General features: G+C 46.5%; 1 protein-coding gene across 6 annotated transcripts in view; it reads left to right on the forward strand.

Moving 5' to 3' along the window:
* Positions 1 to 18,710, forward strand: part of LUC7L (LUC7 like) — a 19,127-nt gene extending 417 nt beyond the window's left edge. The window contains exons 1-11 of one of the 6 annotated variants that reach the window (XM_041401614.1): positions 65 to 275; positions 390 to 827; positions 1,550 to 1,644; positions 6,512 to 6,610; positions 7,300 to 7,410; positions 8,040 to 8,183; positions 8,562 to 8,738; positions 9,431 to 9,519; positions 13,844 to 13,873; positions 14,733 to 14,897; positions 17,180 to 18,710. In XM_041401614.1, the coding sequence (XP_041257548.1) occupies positions 818 to 827; positions 1,550 to 1,644; positions 6,512 to 6,610; positions 7,300 to 7,410; positions 8,040 to 8,183; positions 8,562 to 8,738; positions 9,431 to 9,519; positions 13,844 to 13,873; positions 14,733 to 14,897; positions 17,180 to 17,321 (1,062 nt within the window). In that variant the 5' untranslated portion in view covers positions 65 to 275; positions 390 to 817 and the 3' untranslated portion in view covers positions 17,322 to 18,710. Of the gene's footprint in view, positions 1 to 64; positions 276 to 389; positions 833 to 1,549; positions 1,645 to 6,511; positions 6,611 to 7,299; positions 7,411 to 8,039; positions 8,184 to 8,561; positions 8,739 to 9,430; positions 9,520 to 13,843; positions 13,874 to 14,732; positions 14,898 to 15,910; positions 15,973 to 17,179 lie in introns of those variants that run through there. The other 5 variants (XM_041401615.1, XM_041401618.1, XM_041401617.1 and 2 more) reach the window with 5 other exon arrangements.
* The last annotated feature ends 43 nt before the right edge of the window (positions 18,711 to 18,753 follow it).

The raw sequence follows: 18,753 nt of genomic DNA on the forward strand, positions 1-18,753 counted from the left end.
GGAGCTCCCGCCGCGCCCCGGCCCCGCAGAGCGCCCCGCCCGCCGCTCCGGGCCCGGCTGCCGCGGCCGGGCGTAGGGCCGGCTCCGTGCCCGCACGTCCGGAGGCCGTAGGTAGGTGTGCCCGCAGCGCCGGGTGCTGTCCGAGACGAGAAATGTGACAGCCCGTGCAAAATACGGTCCCGCTGCGGTTTGTGTCTCCCTTCTGCGACTCGCTGGGTACTTAAATTCCCTTTGGCACGTTAACAGGGCTGTCCAGGCACTTTGCACTTTGTTTCGTAAGTGAATAAGTGCTTTTCTTTCTCTGTGTATTGAGTTGCTATTGAATTGCTTCCCATATTTTTATTTCATACAAACTGAACAATTGTGGCCCCTCTATTTTATTTATAAAGGTTCAGTGTATCTTTGCCTGCCTACATCAATCTGCAAGGGAGTTGCAGAAAAGCCTCATGTTCATCGAGCCGTGAGTCACAACCAATTTTTAAAGCTGTTATAACAAAAAAAAAAAGTGTTTGCTTTTTTTCACAAGTAACTTTAAAAGTGTAGCTTAGAAAGAAAAAAAAAACTTAAAAAAAATTTCAGTAGACACAACATTATTCCTGGATGCTTGTGAATCCTAAACTATATTCATACTTTAGTATTACACATACCTGTGTCATATGCACAGATGAGCTTTAAAATTGTCACATACCATTACCACTTTGCCTTTACTTTTATGTATCATTCCCCTGACTTCCTTACTGCAGGTGTGGGCAAGAAAGCTTTTCCTTTAAAACTTTTCAACAATGGGCATAAAATTCTGCAGCTGAGGTCTTGAAGAATGCAGATGGGTATAGTATGTGTTGGAGCTCGCAGTGTGTATTGACTAACTTTGTTCCTTTTTTTATTATTTATTTTGTTGCTTTTCTGATATTGTCTCGTTTAAGTGGCTCCTGAGTGTAAAATGTCCTCTGAGGGTGGGCTGTGGGTGGGGAGCCCGTGGTGTGTTCCAGGCCAGGACCTGCCAGCTCCTCCCTTGCAGGGCCTGGGAGAGCACACCCTGCATAGTTGGGTTCCAAACCCAACGGACTGATGGCTCAATTACCACCTGAGCAAAGAGCAGTTGCCTGTAAATTTTGCCCAGCACAGCCCTGTTTTGTGATCTGATAGTGTGGGGTTTGGTATCTCCTGCCCCTTCTTCACAGTAAGAAAAAGAAAAGGTGGAAAAAATAAACAGGTTTTGGCTGGGAGCCAGCCTGTCTGTCTCCTTTTCTCCTCTGGCTGTGCTGCTTCTTTATGTGGATGACAGGCCTTGGACATTGCTTGGCTCGCCAGCACTGTGTTTAACATGGTGTCCTGGATGAATAAATGCTAAAGTAGTGTTTGTTGCCAATTGTAAGTGTTCCAGAATATCCTGTTACCCTCTAAGCTTTTTTTTTTTTTTTTTGAGTAATTTTGGGGAGCAGGAGCACCAAATATTTTAATCTGCATATTGAGGTGAAATGTTCATGCTGATGCCTGTGTTCTCTTGGTGTTCTAATGTCTCCTTATTTAAACCACACATGAATTTCAGGAGATGAAACCAGACAAAGGGTGAAGTTCACAGACGACCGTGTGTGCAAGAGCCACCTGCTGGATTGCTGTCCTCACGATATCCTGGCTGGAACAGTAAGTGTGTCCTCTGGAGCAAGGGGTTCTGCTGAGGAGGATGTTGGTGCCACTCTTGTCTGTGCAGGGTGGGTGACTTCTAGGAGAGATCAGGCTTTCTGTGCTCAGGGAGCACTCACAATCCTAATTCCACTTCCTGTGACCTGTGTATGGAACTGCTCTCACTTCTCAAAAAAACAAACAAAAAAAAAACAAACCAGGAGCTCTCACAATTCACCTGAAATGCTTTTTCTTTCACAATCCTGTGAGAAGTTGGAAAATTATTTCTGTTTTAGCAGTTTGAGATAGTCAGAGCTTGCACCTTGTCCTGTGGTGGTTCCAGGCCTGTAGCTAGGCTGCTGCCCTGGTTCACTGCTGCATCTTCAGGTTAGCAAGTGTTTCCTTAGCAGCTGCATGAATCCTTGGAGATTTTGAGTCTCCTTTCCCCAGCCCTGATGGAAGAGCAGCTTTTCTATTGTTAATGTGGTGATGATGGCAGGTCACAGCTCTGGCTGAGTGTTGGTTGTTTGAGCTGCTTGGTTGTTTGTGTCACTCTGCCTGACTGGTTTCAAACAGTTGTCTCAGCTCTTTTGCTGCTCCCTGTGGGAACAGAGCTGGCCTGTGTTCAAAGGTTTGGCTCATGTGCCACCTCTGAGAGCAGAAGGTGATGTTGGCTTTAGCAGCGAGCTCTTGTGAAGGCAGTGTTCATTTGAGGCTCCCAGATGAAAGCTGCAGTCTGCCTTTGGAAAGAAAACTGTCTTTTGTCACCATCACTGTGCAGCAGTCGCAGGGTGGAGGTGATTATGGATGTTTGAAATCCATCTTTGCCCTTCCTTTTTTCATTAAATACTGTGGCAATTCACAGTGTCTGTCCACTTAACCAGATTGTTGAAAGATGCTGGTTATTTATAGCCCTCCCTGCTGCTGCCTGGGAGCTGGCTGGACACAGTGGGTCTCCAGCAAAGGGAGGCTGGCACTGCTGCCCCTGCTTGTGTCACTCCATAGCAGCAGTGTGGCAGCACTGGTAGAAGGAGCTGCCTCTGCTCTGAGCACTCAGACTTTAGCTTCTCAGTGGCTGCCTTTGCAGAATAAGATTGGAAAAGCTGAATACCAATCTCTGTACCTCTATTTTTTAAAATTCATTTGAAGCTCAGATGTATTTTGCAGTGATTGTTCCATCAGCTGCCATATGAGTTCACCTCCATTTCAGAATTTTAAACTTCTATCCTTTGTATAGGTCACTGTGGTCAGGGTATGTTTTTTGACATGAGATTCTAGAACAGTTTCTTGGGGCCCAGAGGGTGTTTTGAAGATGAAGACTGCCTTCTACCTCTTCTGGCAGGTTTTCAAAAGAGGGTAAATGGTGAGTTGAAGGGGTAGTTCAGCATAAGTGGTGTGTGTGAGCTGGTGCCAAAGCGTGGAGGAAGTCTGAAGTGTGGGTTGTGAGTCTCCTGGGGCGGAGAGAGAAGCAACTTGAGGAATTTCTTATGCTTCTGTTGTTGCTTGTCTTGATTGAGGTGTCCTTTCCCTCTCGCTGTGGAATTTGTGCTCAGAACCTGCAGGAGCAGGAAGAAAGACTGCTCCTGCACAAGTGATCTTGTGGCTCACTCACATGATTGTGTGGTGGCCTTGAAGTGGGTGTGGAGCTCTACACCTCTACTGGGGGCCAGAGCAAGTGTTGGTGCTGCAGATCTGTGTTGAAAGAACATGTGATGTCCAGAACAGGAAGAGCATTTCAGCTGTCACTGCTGCCAGTACAGAGTGAAACTTAGCTGGAATGTGCAGTCCTCCCTCGTGATCTCAGGCAGCTTCACTGGCACTTCACAGTGCTCTGCTAAGGAAGAGCTGTATGGGTGAATCTGTCTGAGCTAGGTGGGGTATAATGCAGCTCTGGGTATATTACTGCAGAAATCAGGACCTTGGACCTCTTGGAAACTTCCAACAGATGTTCCAAGCCTTCTGGTGCTTGCTGTGTTGTGTCCTCCCCTAAGGCATTGTTACTGCTGCATCCTTCATGTGTGCAGATATTCCTTAGTGGGAAGCTGATTGAAGGCAAGCAGGAAGCTGATCCCTTGGGGAGCTGTGCTCAGTGAAATGTGATGGAGTCCCACTCACTGACCTTCAGGTGCAGAGTAAGAAAAGGAGTCCAGACTGTAAGCAAAGCTCTGGAATATTCCTGAAGGCTGCAGGAGTCCTGTTGATGTTTGCTTTGTTTAGGTGCACAAGTGTTCCTGATTGTAAGAGTTGTCATTTTAAGTTGGTTTGTTCCTGTGATTATTATCTTTTTGGCCTCAGAAACTTGTCTAAACTTGCCACTAAACAACCTACAGTGGTTCTCTTTGGTCTCTGTGGGTAAGGAGGAACATTTTGGGAGAGCAGGAGTTGGTTTAGTGAGCCCATGGGCTGTTACCTTGTCATCCACATCATTTGTGGTGAGTGCTGAGTTCTCTCTGCATCTCATGGTAAGCAGATTTCTGTCAGTGAAAGTATTGTAGCTCATTTGGAGATGGCATCAGCTGGAATTCTCCTGAATTTCAGCTCCACTAAGAGGTGGACAGATGAGCCTCAAAGCTACCCAGATTGAACATACCTTGGAAATTACATCCAGAGAATTATTGTGTCCCCTACTGGGGAATATGAGTTGAAATCTGTACATTCTAGAATTGTTTTTTGTGGCTTGAGAGGGGGTCTGTGCTTTCTTTTTTCACTTGGATGAAACTCTGCATCTCTGATCACTGTTAAAGCATCTTAGTGGAAATTTCATTTTGTGGTGAGCTTCCAGTTCAGTGGAGATCATAAGAGATACCTCAGAATGTGGATTTCTCAGCAAATGTGAGCAGGACTAATTATCAGTGACATCTAAATGTTTTCAGTCTTTGTGTATGTGTGTATGTGGAGTTAAATCTTTGCTCAGGCTCTGCTGGTTGCCTGTCTCACATACCTGTGTTATAAACCAGCCAGTGTTGACTGGAGCAGGTCATGATCTCTGTGGGAAGGAGGGTATTCTATGACAGCCCTCCCTGGCATGAGAGGAGGCTTTGTGGCAGAAGGGCTGGTGGTCCTACCCCAAGTGAGCAATACCTGTGGAAGTCTCCTTGCACTTCAACATCTCAAAGGACATGGAGGAAGATTTGAGGTTTATAAGCTAGTGACAACTGAATGTTCTTCCCTCAGGCAGGTCAAGGGATTTGTTGCCTGTTAACAAGCAGGGAGAGGAATAGGGAGCTTCAGAACATGCATTGTTGGCTGTTCTGAAGTGGTGAGAGCCCCTTCTCTGAAGTGGGGTTATTGGCTCAGCTTGCAGGAAGAGCTCAGATAAGAATATTTATGATGTGTGACAATCACATCCAATACCATTATTTCCTCCCTATCTTGGAAAGTGATCTCAGTAGAATGACCAGAAGAATGAAAGATGTGTCACATCGTGGAAAGTTATTTTTGTGGTAAAATAACAGTAACTCTCTAGCATTCTTTGAAGTGGCTTGCCTGAAGTTGAGCATGATCAATCTCTAAAAGTACCAATGTGCTTTTTTTGTAAGCATTACATTTCTATCATTAGAGAGCTCAGCAGGAGTATTCTGGATGCAGTGTCTGTCTGTTTCTGTGGCCTGCTGCCTCTGGCCTCCTGGTTCTGGTAAATCTGAGCAAAATGAGGAAGGCTAAATAGTGCCAAGTCATCTGGATTTTTTCCTTTTCTAGAAGAGCAAATTCAGTAATAGGCACCTGCTGAAAACCTGAGAATAAACTGGTAGAGTTTGCTTTAGTTGCTTTGCTTCATTCTAAACACTGCTTTCTGAGTGCATTGTTTCATGTAAGCATCCCCAGCTTTAGTTTGTGGTATTCCACAGGGATTCAGGGTTATCCCAGTTCAGCTTTCTCTGCAGTTCACTGAGTTGACACCTGTTGTGCATGTTGAGGTTTGGGCTCCTGGGGACTGGTGGTGACAGTGAGAGAAGAGGGTGGTGAGGTGGGCTGTTCCTTCATGCAGTGACATGTACCCTGCCATTCCTACAGTGGTTCACAATTAGGGATTTTATTATTTTGGCTTTCAAGGTGTCATTTTCTACTCTAAGAGTAAGAGAAAGGTTCTTTGTTACAAACTGATAATGTTGAAATGCAGCTTCCATGTCTTGAGAACACAATCGACTTGGGTTCATGTGGCTGTTAACAGCTAGGTGGGAGAAAAAATAACAAGTTCAAATAGCATGGAGAGCAGTGGGAGGGAAGGGCAGCTTTCTGGGAAGAGAGATGCTCTTAAGTCTCTCATTAAATGGGCTTATGTGTAGGACTCTGCTTTGCTGGGCAGATTTTCAAATTCCAGGCTGCAGCTGGAAGTGGGAAGGGTCTGGCTGTGGAATTAACACAGTCTGGCTGTTGTTACTGTGTGTGGGGTTGTGCATTTCTGCTGGCTGTAGCCCTTAATCCTTTTAAGTCCTTTTGTTGTTGATAGGAAGCATTCTGTGTGTATCCTACAATTTGGTATGCCATATGTTACTTGGGCTCATCCTGACACAGATGTGCATTTCCAGAGGAGCTTTAAATCAGGTGCAGGTATGTTTTCCTGGGCTGTGGCTCCAGGACAGGAGACATTTGCAGCTGGTGCCTGTTGAAGGGGACCTATCTCCCTCCCAGCCATTTCTGAGGCTGTCCTGGGCCTTAGAGCAGGAGTAGGACTGGACTTAAAGCATTTGGGCTGTTTTAAGGTTCCCAGAACATCTACAAAATGAGTTCTCGCAAGCATGTGGTTCTTCTGGCTGGTTCTGGTTAAAAGAAAAGCTGCTTTTCATGAAAATACTTTACTGTGATATGATGCAGTTGGCAAGAGACATCTGCTGCTTGTTGCTGTAACGGAGGGTTCTTATGTGGGTTCTCCTTTTTCTTCTAACAGAGAATGGACCTGGGAGAATGTACAAAGATCCATGACTTGGCTCTGCGAGCAGATTATGAGATTGCAAGTAAAGAGAGAGACCTGTTTTTTGAGCTGGATGTAAGTACGGAGAAATTTTAATTACTTTTGGGGAAACTGCTTCTTGAAGTTACTGGGCTGAACAGTAGAACTCAGTGGCCATTTCAGCTCATCATGTTGCTTGATGTGTTACCTGTCCAGAATGTGCAGCCCCTTCCTGAATGTCAGCCTGACTGCTGGCTGGAGAATGTAGAAGTAATTATGGCCTTTGCCACCCCATTAGCCCAGCTAGCTGGGAGGCTCCCTGGCATTCCTTGGATCCCACACCTGCTGCTCTGTACCAGGTTCTTGTAACCTGATGTCCTGTCCCAGAAAGAGATTTAACATTAAAAACCTGCTCAGTAGTTTTAACTTTTGTCGGATTTAGCTTTCATTTAATCTTTCTGTGGTGGAACAGATCAAGGGGAAGCACAATTCTGTCTTTCCCTTTCATGTTATTCCAGTGCTTTTGTCTTTGTGCCTGTTGCTCCTGCATGGGAAGGAAGTTCTAGTGCAAAGCTGTGTTGATGTGTCAGAATAAAGGAACTGGGTCAGGCTTACAGGGCCGGGGTCAAACGTAACTTGTTCTGCGAAGTGTCATTTGCTTTTTTTCTGAAAGCATCTGTTCTTGAGGTTGTTTGTGCATTGTACAGGATTGCAGCTGTTGACTGTCAAAGCTACATCTGGCACAGAGAGCAGCTTCATTCATTATTCTTTGTCTGATCATGCAGGCCATGGATCACCTGGAATCCTTCATTGCAGAGTGTGACAGGAGAACAGAACTGGCCAAGAAACGCCTGGCTGAGACACAGGAAGAGATCAGTGCTGAAGTGTCTGCAAAGGTATTGGCCTCTCACTAAACATTGGTTCTGAAAGTCTTGCTGGGAGCCTGGTGCTCTGTTTCTCTGACACCAGTGACACTGGGGAGTTAGCTCCACAGAGGGTTTGGGGATTGCAGTCATCCTCCTCAAATGGCTGCTCTGGCCATTCTGGAGACAAACTTAAAAGACCACCATGGGCTCTAAAGGAGTTGCTTTAGCATGGAAATAAAGCATATTGGTTTCTTCCCCATGCTATTAAATGTTACCATAATAATTTAGAATAGTAAGTCCATCATCCCATGGTTTTTGTTTCATTTAACAAATGCTCATGGAGTTTCCTTTTTGGGAGCTCACCTAATTGGGCCAATACAAGACATTTCTGAAGCTGATTTTGTGGCCTCTATGCTGACCTGTAAGCCAGAAATGACTGGCAGATCATGATCACTCCACATACAGTTTCTCTCTTTGCCATATGTCTGTCACTGTGTTGACATTGGTCCACCAGTCCCTTTTCCTGGGGACTGCTGGAGATTCATGGTTATCTTCCAACAACAGATTTCATTACACAGTATTTCTTTCAAAAAAATGAAAAGTTGTCCTGCAAGCTTTATCACATTTTTGTCTTACTAAAAACTGACTCTTCTCTTCAGGCAGAGAAAGTCCATGAGCTGAATGAAGATATTGGAAAACTCCTAGCTAAAGCAGAACAGCTGGGAGCTGAAGGAAATGTTGATGAGTCTCAAAAGATCCTGATGGAAGTGGAGAAAGTCCGAGCGAAAAAGAAAGAGGCAGAGGTACAGTGCTGGCTCTCCTGTGGCTTGTCACAGGAGCCTGGGCTAGGCTGGGTGGTTTCTGCCCCTGTTCCTGTGTGCCAGCACCTCCTTTTGCAGTTCCAGCCGTGTGCCAGCAGGCACTGTGGTGATTGAAAAGATTTTTAGAAACTTTTATCTGGGGCAGGGAGGGCTTCATCCTCTGAAGTATTTGGTCACCAGTCTCTTGCAAGGATAGACTGTTGGGTTAGCTGTGCCCACAAAGCATTTGTGTGGCACCTCCTTTGTGTGAGGGTGGGTTTTGATTCTTCAAAGCAGTTCTTTACAGGAGTTTCCCCTGGAGGGTTCTGTCTATGTAAGGGTTCCCTGACATTTTATATGGGTTTTCTTGCCTCCCTGTAGGAGGAATACCGAAATTCAATGCCTGCATCCAGCTTCCAGCAGCAGAAGCTGCGTGTGTGTGAAGTCTGCTCAGCATATCTGGGTCTCCATGACAACGACCGGCGTCTTGCTGACCACTTCGGAGGCAAATTACACTTGGGCTTCATTCAGATTCGTGAGAAACTGGATCAGCTGAGGGTAATCCTCTCTGTTTTAAACCACCTCTTTGTAATTCTGAAGACCTTGAGCTCTTCTGTTAAATTAATAATTCTTTGCATAGGGCTTGTAAAAGCTCGGAAATTTCTGACTGCAGAATCCCTCAAGCATCAAACAGAGCTTTGTTTAGCCTTGTCTTGGGGTCTCTTCTCTGTTTTCTGGGTAACTAAATATGTTCCCTCAGAATCAGTCAAACCAGAGCACTGCTATAATTTATTCCTTGGAGCTTTGGTACAGTCAATCTCATTAACATGACAGATATTTGTTACTCTGGGGTTTTTTTTCCACTTCGAAACCTCTCAATGAAATATTAGAACTGAAGTTTCACATAGTTCTGTCAGTGAAAAGATCTTGACTAGCTGAAGCCATTAGGAGTTTTCTGAAATGGTTTGTAATGGGTTGTGGTACTGGCCTTGCTTGCAAACAGAGACTTCAGCTGAGTAAGAGTTGTGATTCCTGTGCCTCTCTCACAGTGCATTGAGGTCAGTGCCTCAACTGAGAAAAATGAGAACCTTGACAGAGGTCTTAACTCAGCACATAAAATGCAGTGCAATGGTTCTTTGTCTTGCTATTGGAATGGTCTTCCTGCAGATCTGACCTGTTACTGTATGGCTCTAAATAATGGCTGTTACTGCATGGCTGAAATACGACGTGGATTTGTTTTTAACCCCTAGAAAACAGTGGCAGAAAAGCAAGAGAAGAGAAACCAGGATCGTTTGAGACGGAGAGAGGAGAGAGAACGAGAGGAGAGGATGGGCAGACGGTGAGTGGGACCTGGGAACTGCCCTGTGAAGTCTAGAAGTATCTGATTCCTTGTACATGAGCACTGCAGGAGTTCAGCATCTGCTTCTGGAGTGGCTGTTGGATGTGCTCCAGATGCTGTGTGAGCATCCTGGGATTCAGTTAAAAATGAAAACAATGCACAAATCCTCCACTCCTCCACCTTAGAGTGATTGTACATGTATTTTAACCTCCACTGTGTGTCTGAAAGGTGAAAGTTCCCTGTAGTCTTCAGGCTTATATTGGTCTAATCCCTGTCTTAGGGAATCTGAATCTGGATAAAATACCCTCATACAGAGCACCTGAGTGGGAAAGTTTAAGATGAGTGAGGACTAGGCTTGCTCAAAAGGCAGTAGTCATGCAGAAATTCCTTGGACAGCCCTCCTCACGGCTTGGAGATGACAACAGGCTGGTGTCCATGTGCCAAATAATTGACTGCATGTAACTTTCCTACAATAAGTGAGGTGTTTTGGCAAGCATTTCCTAAGGAAGCTGAGGGATCCCAAGGAGTGGCTGCTTCTCGTGGTTGTAGCTGTGTGTGTCACCTTGTGCTCAGATGTCTGTAATTCCTGGGAGGGGCTGGAACATTGGTTTCCTCAGGACAAGCTCTTCTGCATCTTGCCAGCTGAACTGGAAAAACAATTTCTTCTGTACTTAAACTGAAGTGGCAACTTGTGTGTAAACAGCTCAGTTAGGCAGCCTGGTGTGGGGAGGGTGGTTATTTGCAGAGGTCAGGCAGAGGAAGTGGCTGGGTAGGAATGCTCCTCTGATTGTCACAGCATCTCCCTGGTTACCTTGTGTGTTTCTCCTTGTGTACTTCTTGCATCAAAAAGACCCCAACCTTGCTGCCTGTGCAGAGCTATTTTTGAAACTCAGAGTCAGCTGAAGAGTGACTTTGTCTGAGGAATATGAGATTTATAACTGCAGTGTACTCTAAGGTGGTGCTGGCTCTGGCTGTACATTGCTGGAATTGCTGACAAATACCAGCATGAAGCAGCATGGTGATTTTAGTGCATTATGAAGATGGGAGCCCCAAACTGTTACTCATTATCCATATTATTTTATGCATGTTATGCATAACTCCAGTTGGGGTGTTCAATGTGGGTTTTCTCTGGGGATTGCCTGGTGTGGTAGGAAGGAGCAGATCATGCTACAGCTTTCTGTGGAACTGTAGCACTTTGTGGAGAGCCTCACAACTTTGTTACCCATGCAACTGTAATGCAGTTGAGTTTGGGAACTACAGGATCTGGAAGTAGTTTTCAGTGCAGGAGTTTATCAAAAGGGACTGCTGTTGCTGCTGCTGTGGTCAGAGATGTGGAAGTGAAATGGGAAGTGTCTTCTCATGCAGCAGCTTCATGACAGCAGGACCCTGCCTAACATGGACTCAGTTTGTCTCCATGGTGCCTCTTCTTCCTGGAGGTAATTTCTCTGTAAAAATAGCTCAACAGAGTTGTTCAGGAAGAACCCTCTAGATCTCTCTGTTGATCCACATCTTCTCAAAATGTTGGTTTTCTTCCTCCTGTGGTGTGCCTGTGGTTTTGTTTTTGTGGTTTTTAAAAAAAAACCTCAAGCACTCAATTCTTGAGAGCTAAAGAGCCTCTTGTGTTTACAGGTAGTCCGTATGTGGATGCATGTGATGAGGGGGTTTGAAAGCTGCTTTTGAATGTTTATTTAAGGCTTAAAATAGGACAGCTTTAAGAACTGCATGGAGCTGGCCTAAAGTCTGAATTCTTGCTGTTTCCATATGTGACAGTACTTAGAGACTGTGGCTGGCCTTTGCTCAGGTTCTGTGCAGAGGCACCTGTGTGCTCCACAGGAAAACTTGTTATGAAGGAGTCAGGAGTGCCATACAGAAGAGATCCAATCAATTGCCCCTCCAAAATGAGAACTTGACCTGAGGGAGGACAGTAGAGACACTCAATGTCAGAACTGAGGTTAGAGTCCAGATTTCTTGGTCACTTACCTGCTGGGAGCTGTGCACACCATGCTCGCAGAGGCATTTTTCCATCAAAAACTAATTGGTGATGTCTGCCACCTCCCAGCCAGCCTCTCTTGTCCAGAGCTTGGTACTTTAAGGAACCACAGGAACATGTTTCCTTCAGAACTCTTCTTGTCATGTCCTCCCATACAGCACCTTCGTGGTGTTACTTCTGTAGGAGAATGGCTTGACTTTGGGAGTCTGGTGACTGACAGGCACTGTGGCATCCCTGCAAACCTGAGCCTTCCCTTGTGAAACTCTGCCTCTCACAGCTGTAATTAATTTGTCAATAAACTGTGACTCCACATAGGAATGGGTGAACTGGATTCTGCCCTAGAGGTAATAAACACAAGTCTTGTGTGATGGTGCTGGTGGCTGTTGGCTATCCAGTAATCTCTTAAGACTGGAATTCTGTGGAGAAGTGCCATGCTGGCAAGTGTTTTCTTCCAGTAAACAAGTCTGGTGGAGGTGCCAATGGATTTCCTTTGTGTTAAGCTGGACAAAAGACAGGTTATGAAACTCAGCAAAGTCTCTGTGATACAGGGACAAAAAAAGAGGAAAAAATAAACAAAATAGACTTACTGAGTCCTCTTGCTCCTATGGAGAGCAGTCTTCATTGTCTCTTGCTGTACAGTGATTCAGGCTAGTAAGGACAATGGTGTTTTGTTGGATACTTCCTGAATTCTTGACTTTGGTTCTAGGGAGTGATTATCAGATGTTTTTTGTGCATACAAATATGCTTGGATGATAGGCATGGAAGGGCAGGCAGGCTTTTCAGGGGATGTGGAAGGGCTTTTGTGGATGTGTGCACTGGTAGTTCAGAATGAAATGGTCAGGAGGAAAAAGAACAGTAAGAACTTGGAGTAATTACAACCACCAAAAAATCCAGCTGCCTGCCAGGTGTTTGCAGGTCCTGCTGCTCTGTCAGGCTCTGTTCTGTGGGAATGGAGGTGTGTGGGAATGGAGGTTACTGCCCTGCTCTCCACGTTTATCAGCTTTTCCTTCAGCTGGTCATGTGTGTTGCCACAGTGCATGTTTCATTTGCAGACTCCAAGTTCAGCTCCACTTTGTTTACAGTCCTTACCTGAATTCCTTTCTAAATTTGGGGGCTTTTTAAACTTTCTGCCATGACTGAACAATCCCATTTCATGGAAGAAATGTCAGTGCACATAGATTTTCTTGATCTTGTCTTATCCAGGCATGGTTTTAAATAATGTTATTAAAACAAAAGCTTCTCTGTTGCTTCTTAAATTCTTGTCTGTGTGTAGCTTTCATGTCAGGGTGCCAGAACAGCTCTGTGGGGTGTAAATGTCACTTACTGTGTGTGAGTCTGTGTACAGTGGGGAGCACTTACAGGAGTGAGTCTCTAAATCAGTAAAGAGGGAGAGGAGCTGCTTCTTAATTAAAGTAAAACAAGACTGTTCAGACAGTGTATGGTGTTCTGCTGGCTCTGAAATGTGGCCACAGAGGAACAGAGAGGGTGCAGCTTCCATGTGCAGAGGTATTTTAAGTGGTGCTGAGTAATGGTGCTGCTGAAGTTGAAAGAATTCTGCTGTTGTTATTTACAAACTGTCAAGAGCTAATGCTGACAGCAGTAAGCTGAGAGTGCCACACACAAGCTCTGAAGCTTGTGGAATGTGAGAAAGGGTAGCAAGGCCTGGATTATTCTTCTCAAATGCTTTCTAAGGATTTTCAGTTTATCTCTGTCACTTGTCAGTAATAGTTCTTCTCTTGTGGCTATGTCCCCTCTTTTTTCCCAGTTATCTTTCCCAAAAGAGAAAAAATTAGTGATACAAATTTCCTTCTAATGTTTGGTAAACAAGTACAAGGAGTGAGAAGAGGGTGTATTTCTTTATTAAAACCTCTTTAGCATGCAACTCCCTCAAAGGAACCAAAATCAGAAAACTGGCAGCTGTCTCTCTGATTGGAGAGTGGCACTTCTTGAAAATGTTAGAGTTGATCCAGCTGGTGTTAGACTGCAGGGAGTAAAGAGTGTGTAACAAATATGCACAGAAAATTAGTTGGAAAGGTTCATTGGGGTGCTTTATTAATAGTGTCCAGTTTCTAGACTTTTCTGTAGTGACAGGAAGCTTAGTGTGCAGAAATTAATGTTTTCCAGTTTTGACAAATTCTTGTTCCTAAAATTGAAAAAAATGAAGCTAACGAAATCTTTTATTTGCAAGCTTTTTTTTTTCTTTTTTTTTTAGTAGTGTATCACTTGAGGTATTGATTATTTCCGTGAAGAGCTGCCAGGGTGAATGAATTTTCCTATTGAAAATCCATTGGCTGCATCATAACTTCTCTCACTTAACTCTCCTCATCTTTCTAGGTCTGGATCAAGAAATAGAGATCGTCGAAGGTGAGTGCCCAGTTCTGCACTTATCCCAAATGCCTGTTTGTGTTTCTCTCTAGCTACTGAGGTTTTTCCTGGGTCTCAGTGTCTGGTTTGCTCCCTGAAAGAGATGGGAAGTGCAGTATGGGCAGCTCGGTGGTGCTGCTCAGCTTGGTGTGGCTTGTGGGGCTGTAGAGCAGGTGCTGAGTAGCCTGGCCAGGATGGGCTCTGTGTGCTCCAGTGTGAGCCCCTGGATGTCCCCAAGGCCTCTTTCCATAAATACCTGACACACTTTCATGATTGTAATGTCTGAAGTATCTGTTATATATATAATACCTCAGATGTGAAAATACAGACATTTGAGATTAAAACCCCCACATCTGTGGGAAGAGCTTGCCTTAATGCTATGGCAACATTCTCTGGACCTGGAGATCTCCCTGCCTACTGATTTCCTTTGGCATCTGTCTTATTTTTAGAGCAGGGTGAAGTAAATCTGCTTCTAAAGGGAAGATTCTCTTAGGGTTCTGCTAATATCACAGGCCATTTCCTTTGGCCTCTCTTCTACTTACACAGGCCTCACTTGTGAGCAATGCAGGGTTGCAAGCTCTGTTCTGGCCCTTGTCACGTGCTTACAATAATTGTGGGAGCTTTTTCTATAAGCTTTCCAGCAAACTGAGTAAGCCACTGGCATTCTGTTGGCAGCACGAGGCCCAGGAGGAGGCAGCTGCCCACGGGGTGGGTGCGGCTGATGAGCCCCGGGTGTGGGCAGGGATGTGGGGGCGGGGGCTGGACTGTGTTGGTGCTCTGGGTGTTTGTCACTCAGGAGAGGCCGACAGGTAGCTCAGGGTGCAATGTGCGGCACTGAGCCCGTGTGTGTTCCCTGCAGATCGCGGTCCCGGGAGCGGAGGCGGAGACGCTCCAGATCAGCCTCCCGGGAGCGGCGGAAGTCGCGCTCCCGCTCCCGGGACCGACACCGGCGCCACCGGAGCCGCTCCCGCAGCCACAGCAGAGGTCACCGCCGGGGCTCCAGAGACAGGAGTTCCAAACACAAGTATGTATTCCCGACTGGAGTGCTTCTGGAAAGGGGAGTCCTTGGCTCACAGTCACCTCCCTGGCCTGTAGAGCGAGCCGCAGCCTGGCAGGGTTCTCAGAGCAGCTGTGCTGGCCTGTGCCAGCTCCTGGACCAAAGCAGGATTATTCCCCAGTGGCCTCACGTGAGGGCAGCAGATGTACAGCAAGATCCCAGCTGAGGAGAGTCTAGGAGATAGAACAGGTTCCCTGATTTGCCTGCTGAGCCTTGAGATGCTCCTTGGATGGGAAGCAGAACGAAGCCTCTCTGAGCTAACTGAGCTTCCCTAGAAGCCAAGTGCCTGGGAGGCAGTTTGGATGTTACACTTCTGTAGTTATTTTCTGCTTCCCAAATTCCTTCTCTCAGTGCTGGCATTGGGAAGAGAGTCTATGATTTGAAATCTGGGTGGAGCCTTCTGTTAGAGGGCTGCTTGAGAGAGAGAGAATTCTTTAGGAATCAGCACTTTTTCCTCCTGAAAAAGAAATACAGGAGGAGTATACCATTCTTATGTCTCTGAGGAGAAGCACTATAGTCCAAGGAAGGGCTTAGTTTTTCTGAAATTCGGCAAAACAGCCTCTTTGTTGGAGGAAGAATGAGGCAAGTGTGTGTAGGGTATTAGAAAAATTGACTGGAATCACTATGTTCCCTTACAACCCTTCTAAGCCCAGGAGCAAGTCTGCCTCCAGGTGCTTGCTGAGGTTAGATCTGGATTTTTTTAAAGCCTCCTATTTAACAGGGGAGTGCTTTAGCACTGTCACCTGATAAGGCACCAGCACTCCAATCTAGAAACAAACCTATTGTTGTGTGGCTTGTGTCAGTTTAGCTAAGGGGTAAGAACAGCTTTTCTTTTAAAGATACCTGGTGAAGGGGAGGGAAATAATGGTCTGAAAAATAAGTCTCTTAATAATTGAGGGGGGGTGTAAATACTGTCAATTCTCCAATGGCTGAGATACTAAAGTGCTTTTTTAAATCTGTCTTGAACATGAAAAATAAAGAAAAGAAGTTTGGACAATTAGGAAGTGAGGAAGATCCTGTAATAACTATTACTAAAGAGCAGGTAAGGGATTACTTCGGAACCCCTGAACACATCCAAACCAGCCCATTGAGATTGCAGGGGGATTGGCCAGCTGACACACCTGCACAGAATTGCTGAGAGCTGGGGACAGGCCAGCTTCAGTTTAAGAAAACATAACAGAAACAAGAGAACAAACAGCAAAACCCTGTTTCCTGAAAGAGAGTTAATGAATTCTGCCCTCAGGTTCTGCTGGGCTGAGGTCTCACTTGCTGAAAGAAATGGAGTGTCACAGGATCTGGAGAGCTCAGGGTAGGAGGTCTGCAGGCAGCAGGCATTGTTGTGGAAAAGGCAGAGAGGTAATGTCATCAGACAGCCTGATGTTAAATGACACAGTTTAATGAAAATGAAATGGCTGTTGGGTTTTGATGTATCAGTTTTGCAGTATTTTCAAGCCTTAAAATCAACAAGAATGAAAGTGGAACCTCTAAGGTACCTTCTGTTGTGACTGTAAAAAACCCTGTACCTTCAAGTAAAATGTAGGAGCCTCTACTGAGCTCCCTCAGGGTCAGCTCCTTTTGAATCCTGCTATTCCCTAAGCTGGCAGGAATCACACAAGAAACAGCCTTTGAGATTAGACCTGTGTGAAGCCTCCTGTTTAATTCTGCATGGGCTGACACAGGGAACTGCTGCTGAAAATCTGTGGCTGTGAAAAGATGTGCCTGTGCCGTGGGCTGTGAATATAAATCTGTATCATCCTGACTTTGAACCCAGGATGCTGCCAAAGCCAGCATTTGTCAGGATGCAGAGTGAGAAGCCCAGGGCTGAGGCAGCAAAGAATCCAGTTGGTATTTGAAGCAGTTGAGCAGAAAGCCAGTAGCTTAGGGGGTAATGAAAAACTGCTCTGGAAGCCATGAACTGTGCTGAGTCAGAGACAAGGAAAACATTGTAGGCACTTCAGGATGGCCCAGGAAAATAATAAGGGGCACAGGGAAGACCTGAGAGAGCCCCTGTGGCAACAGCTTGAAAGGATCACTCACAGGAAGGAGGAACAAAGGCCGTGCTGTGCACAGAAACCTCACAGAGGGCCCAGAGCTGCTGTCATGGGGGACCCACTCCCCGTGGCACAGCACCCAGGCACGTTCCTGTAGGGAGCTTGCATCCCACAGCCCTGCCAGGGAAAGATACTGCTCGGTGGGTATTGGACAGTTTTTAGTTGTGAAGCTGATAGAGCTTTTACTTTGTACTTCAGATCTTCTAGAGATCGATCTTCAAGAGAAAAGTCCCGAGACAGAGAGAGGAAAGAGAAGAGCTCTTCTGAGAGGCGGCACGAGAGCACAAACGGCAAATCTCGTTCCAAGAGGTCAGAAGAGAGAGAAGCTGGAGAGATCTGAACTCAAACGATCTGTGTTGCACTGTAAATAGTCTGATAAACATTCTACACGAAGCCTAAATTTCCCATTTATATTTACTGAATACAACTCATCTTTTGTAGTTTGGGATTTTTATTGTTTGGCAGATAGCTGTGAGTTTGTAGAGACACAGGAGTTACGTACTGTTTAACAGGATTTTGTTTTAGTAGGAATAAATAAATCTGGATGGATGGTTTTCAGTCCAGGCCAGTGTGGACACCCCGTGTTTGTCCTGACGCAGCGAGCGCAGCGGTCGGGGTCACGCTGTGCCTGGAGCCCTGAGCTGCCCTGACCTTTGTAACGCTTCAGCCCTTTCCAGAAATCCCACCTGACCCTCTGGGAGCACACCAGTACCACTGGTTCTCAATTATATTTTGTCCTTCTGTTTATATATGTTAAAAAAAAAAAAAATCAGATTTCTTTTTTTCCTTCCTTTTAGTACTTAGCCATCTCATTTTTATGTCTCCAGCACTTGAGAGTTGCCTCACTTGCTCAGCTAAGGCAAAACCAGACAAAATTTGGCCCTGATCTATTCTGAAAGCTCTTTCTCTTTGAGGATGACCAGATTGAGCTGAACCATGTTTCTAAGCTGGGCTCAAGTCTGGTTTTAGTACCTTTACAGTTCAGATAGTTGAGCTGGTGTGAGCAAAGCAGTGGGAAGCCTGGCTGTGTTCTTCTCCAGAGAAGCACAGCCACAGCTCCTCTGCCTCTTTACTGTGCACTCTGCAGTCAGAGCTTCCTGCGCGGCTTTCTGACCTGCAGACCAAAGCGCTGCTGTGTTTCCAAGGCCAGTCAGGCAGAATGTGCCGAGGGGCAGAGGGACTCGGGCCGGAGCCCGTGCCAGCGTGTGCCCTCCGGGGCGCGGCACCGGCCGTGTCCCCGCGGGAGGCCGCTGCCGGCCGTCACTCGCTGACTGTGCCTCGCTTTGTCCCACGAGGGCAGGGAGGCGCCTGGCTGTGCCAGCCCCGGCCGCGACCCCCGGGCTCGGCCTCTTGTGGGAACGGTGCGAGCGAAGCCCCGGTCACCCGCCGAGGCAGGAGCCGGCCGGCCGCTCGTTAGCGCGGTGAGGCGGTTAATTACCGCCGTTAATTGCCGTTCCCAGGCCCGGGCTCCGGCCGGCGCTGCCCCTCCCTCCATTCTCTGCCTGCCCCCGAACGCGGCTCCGGTCCGGCCGCGGTGCTGCCCCGCTGTCAGTCCCTAGTGCATGCCCCCCTTCCCTGTCCGTTTTTACGATTAACTCCGCGGTTTCACGTGTTGTTTTTGTAACCTCCGTGTGGGGCGCGGGGGGCGGCGGGCGCGCGCTCGGGGTGCCCGTACGTGCCTGTGCTGTTCTCCCGCGGTCTGAGCGCATTAAAGATCTGTGTTTGTGGCTCCCGCGGCTGCCGGACTCGTTCTTGCGGGTTCTCCGCCCGCG

Source organism: Onychostruthus taczanowskii, unplaced genomic scaffold (assembly GCF_017590055.1).
Source record: "Onychostruthus taczanowskii isolate IOZ18803 unplaced genomic scaffold, ASM1759005v1 scaffold19, whole genome shotgun sequence".
Classification (NCBI taxonomy): domain Eukaryota; kingdom Metazoa; phylum Chordata; class Aves; order Passeriformes; family Passeridae; genus Onychostruthus; species Onychostruthus taczanowskii.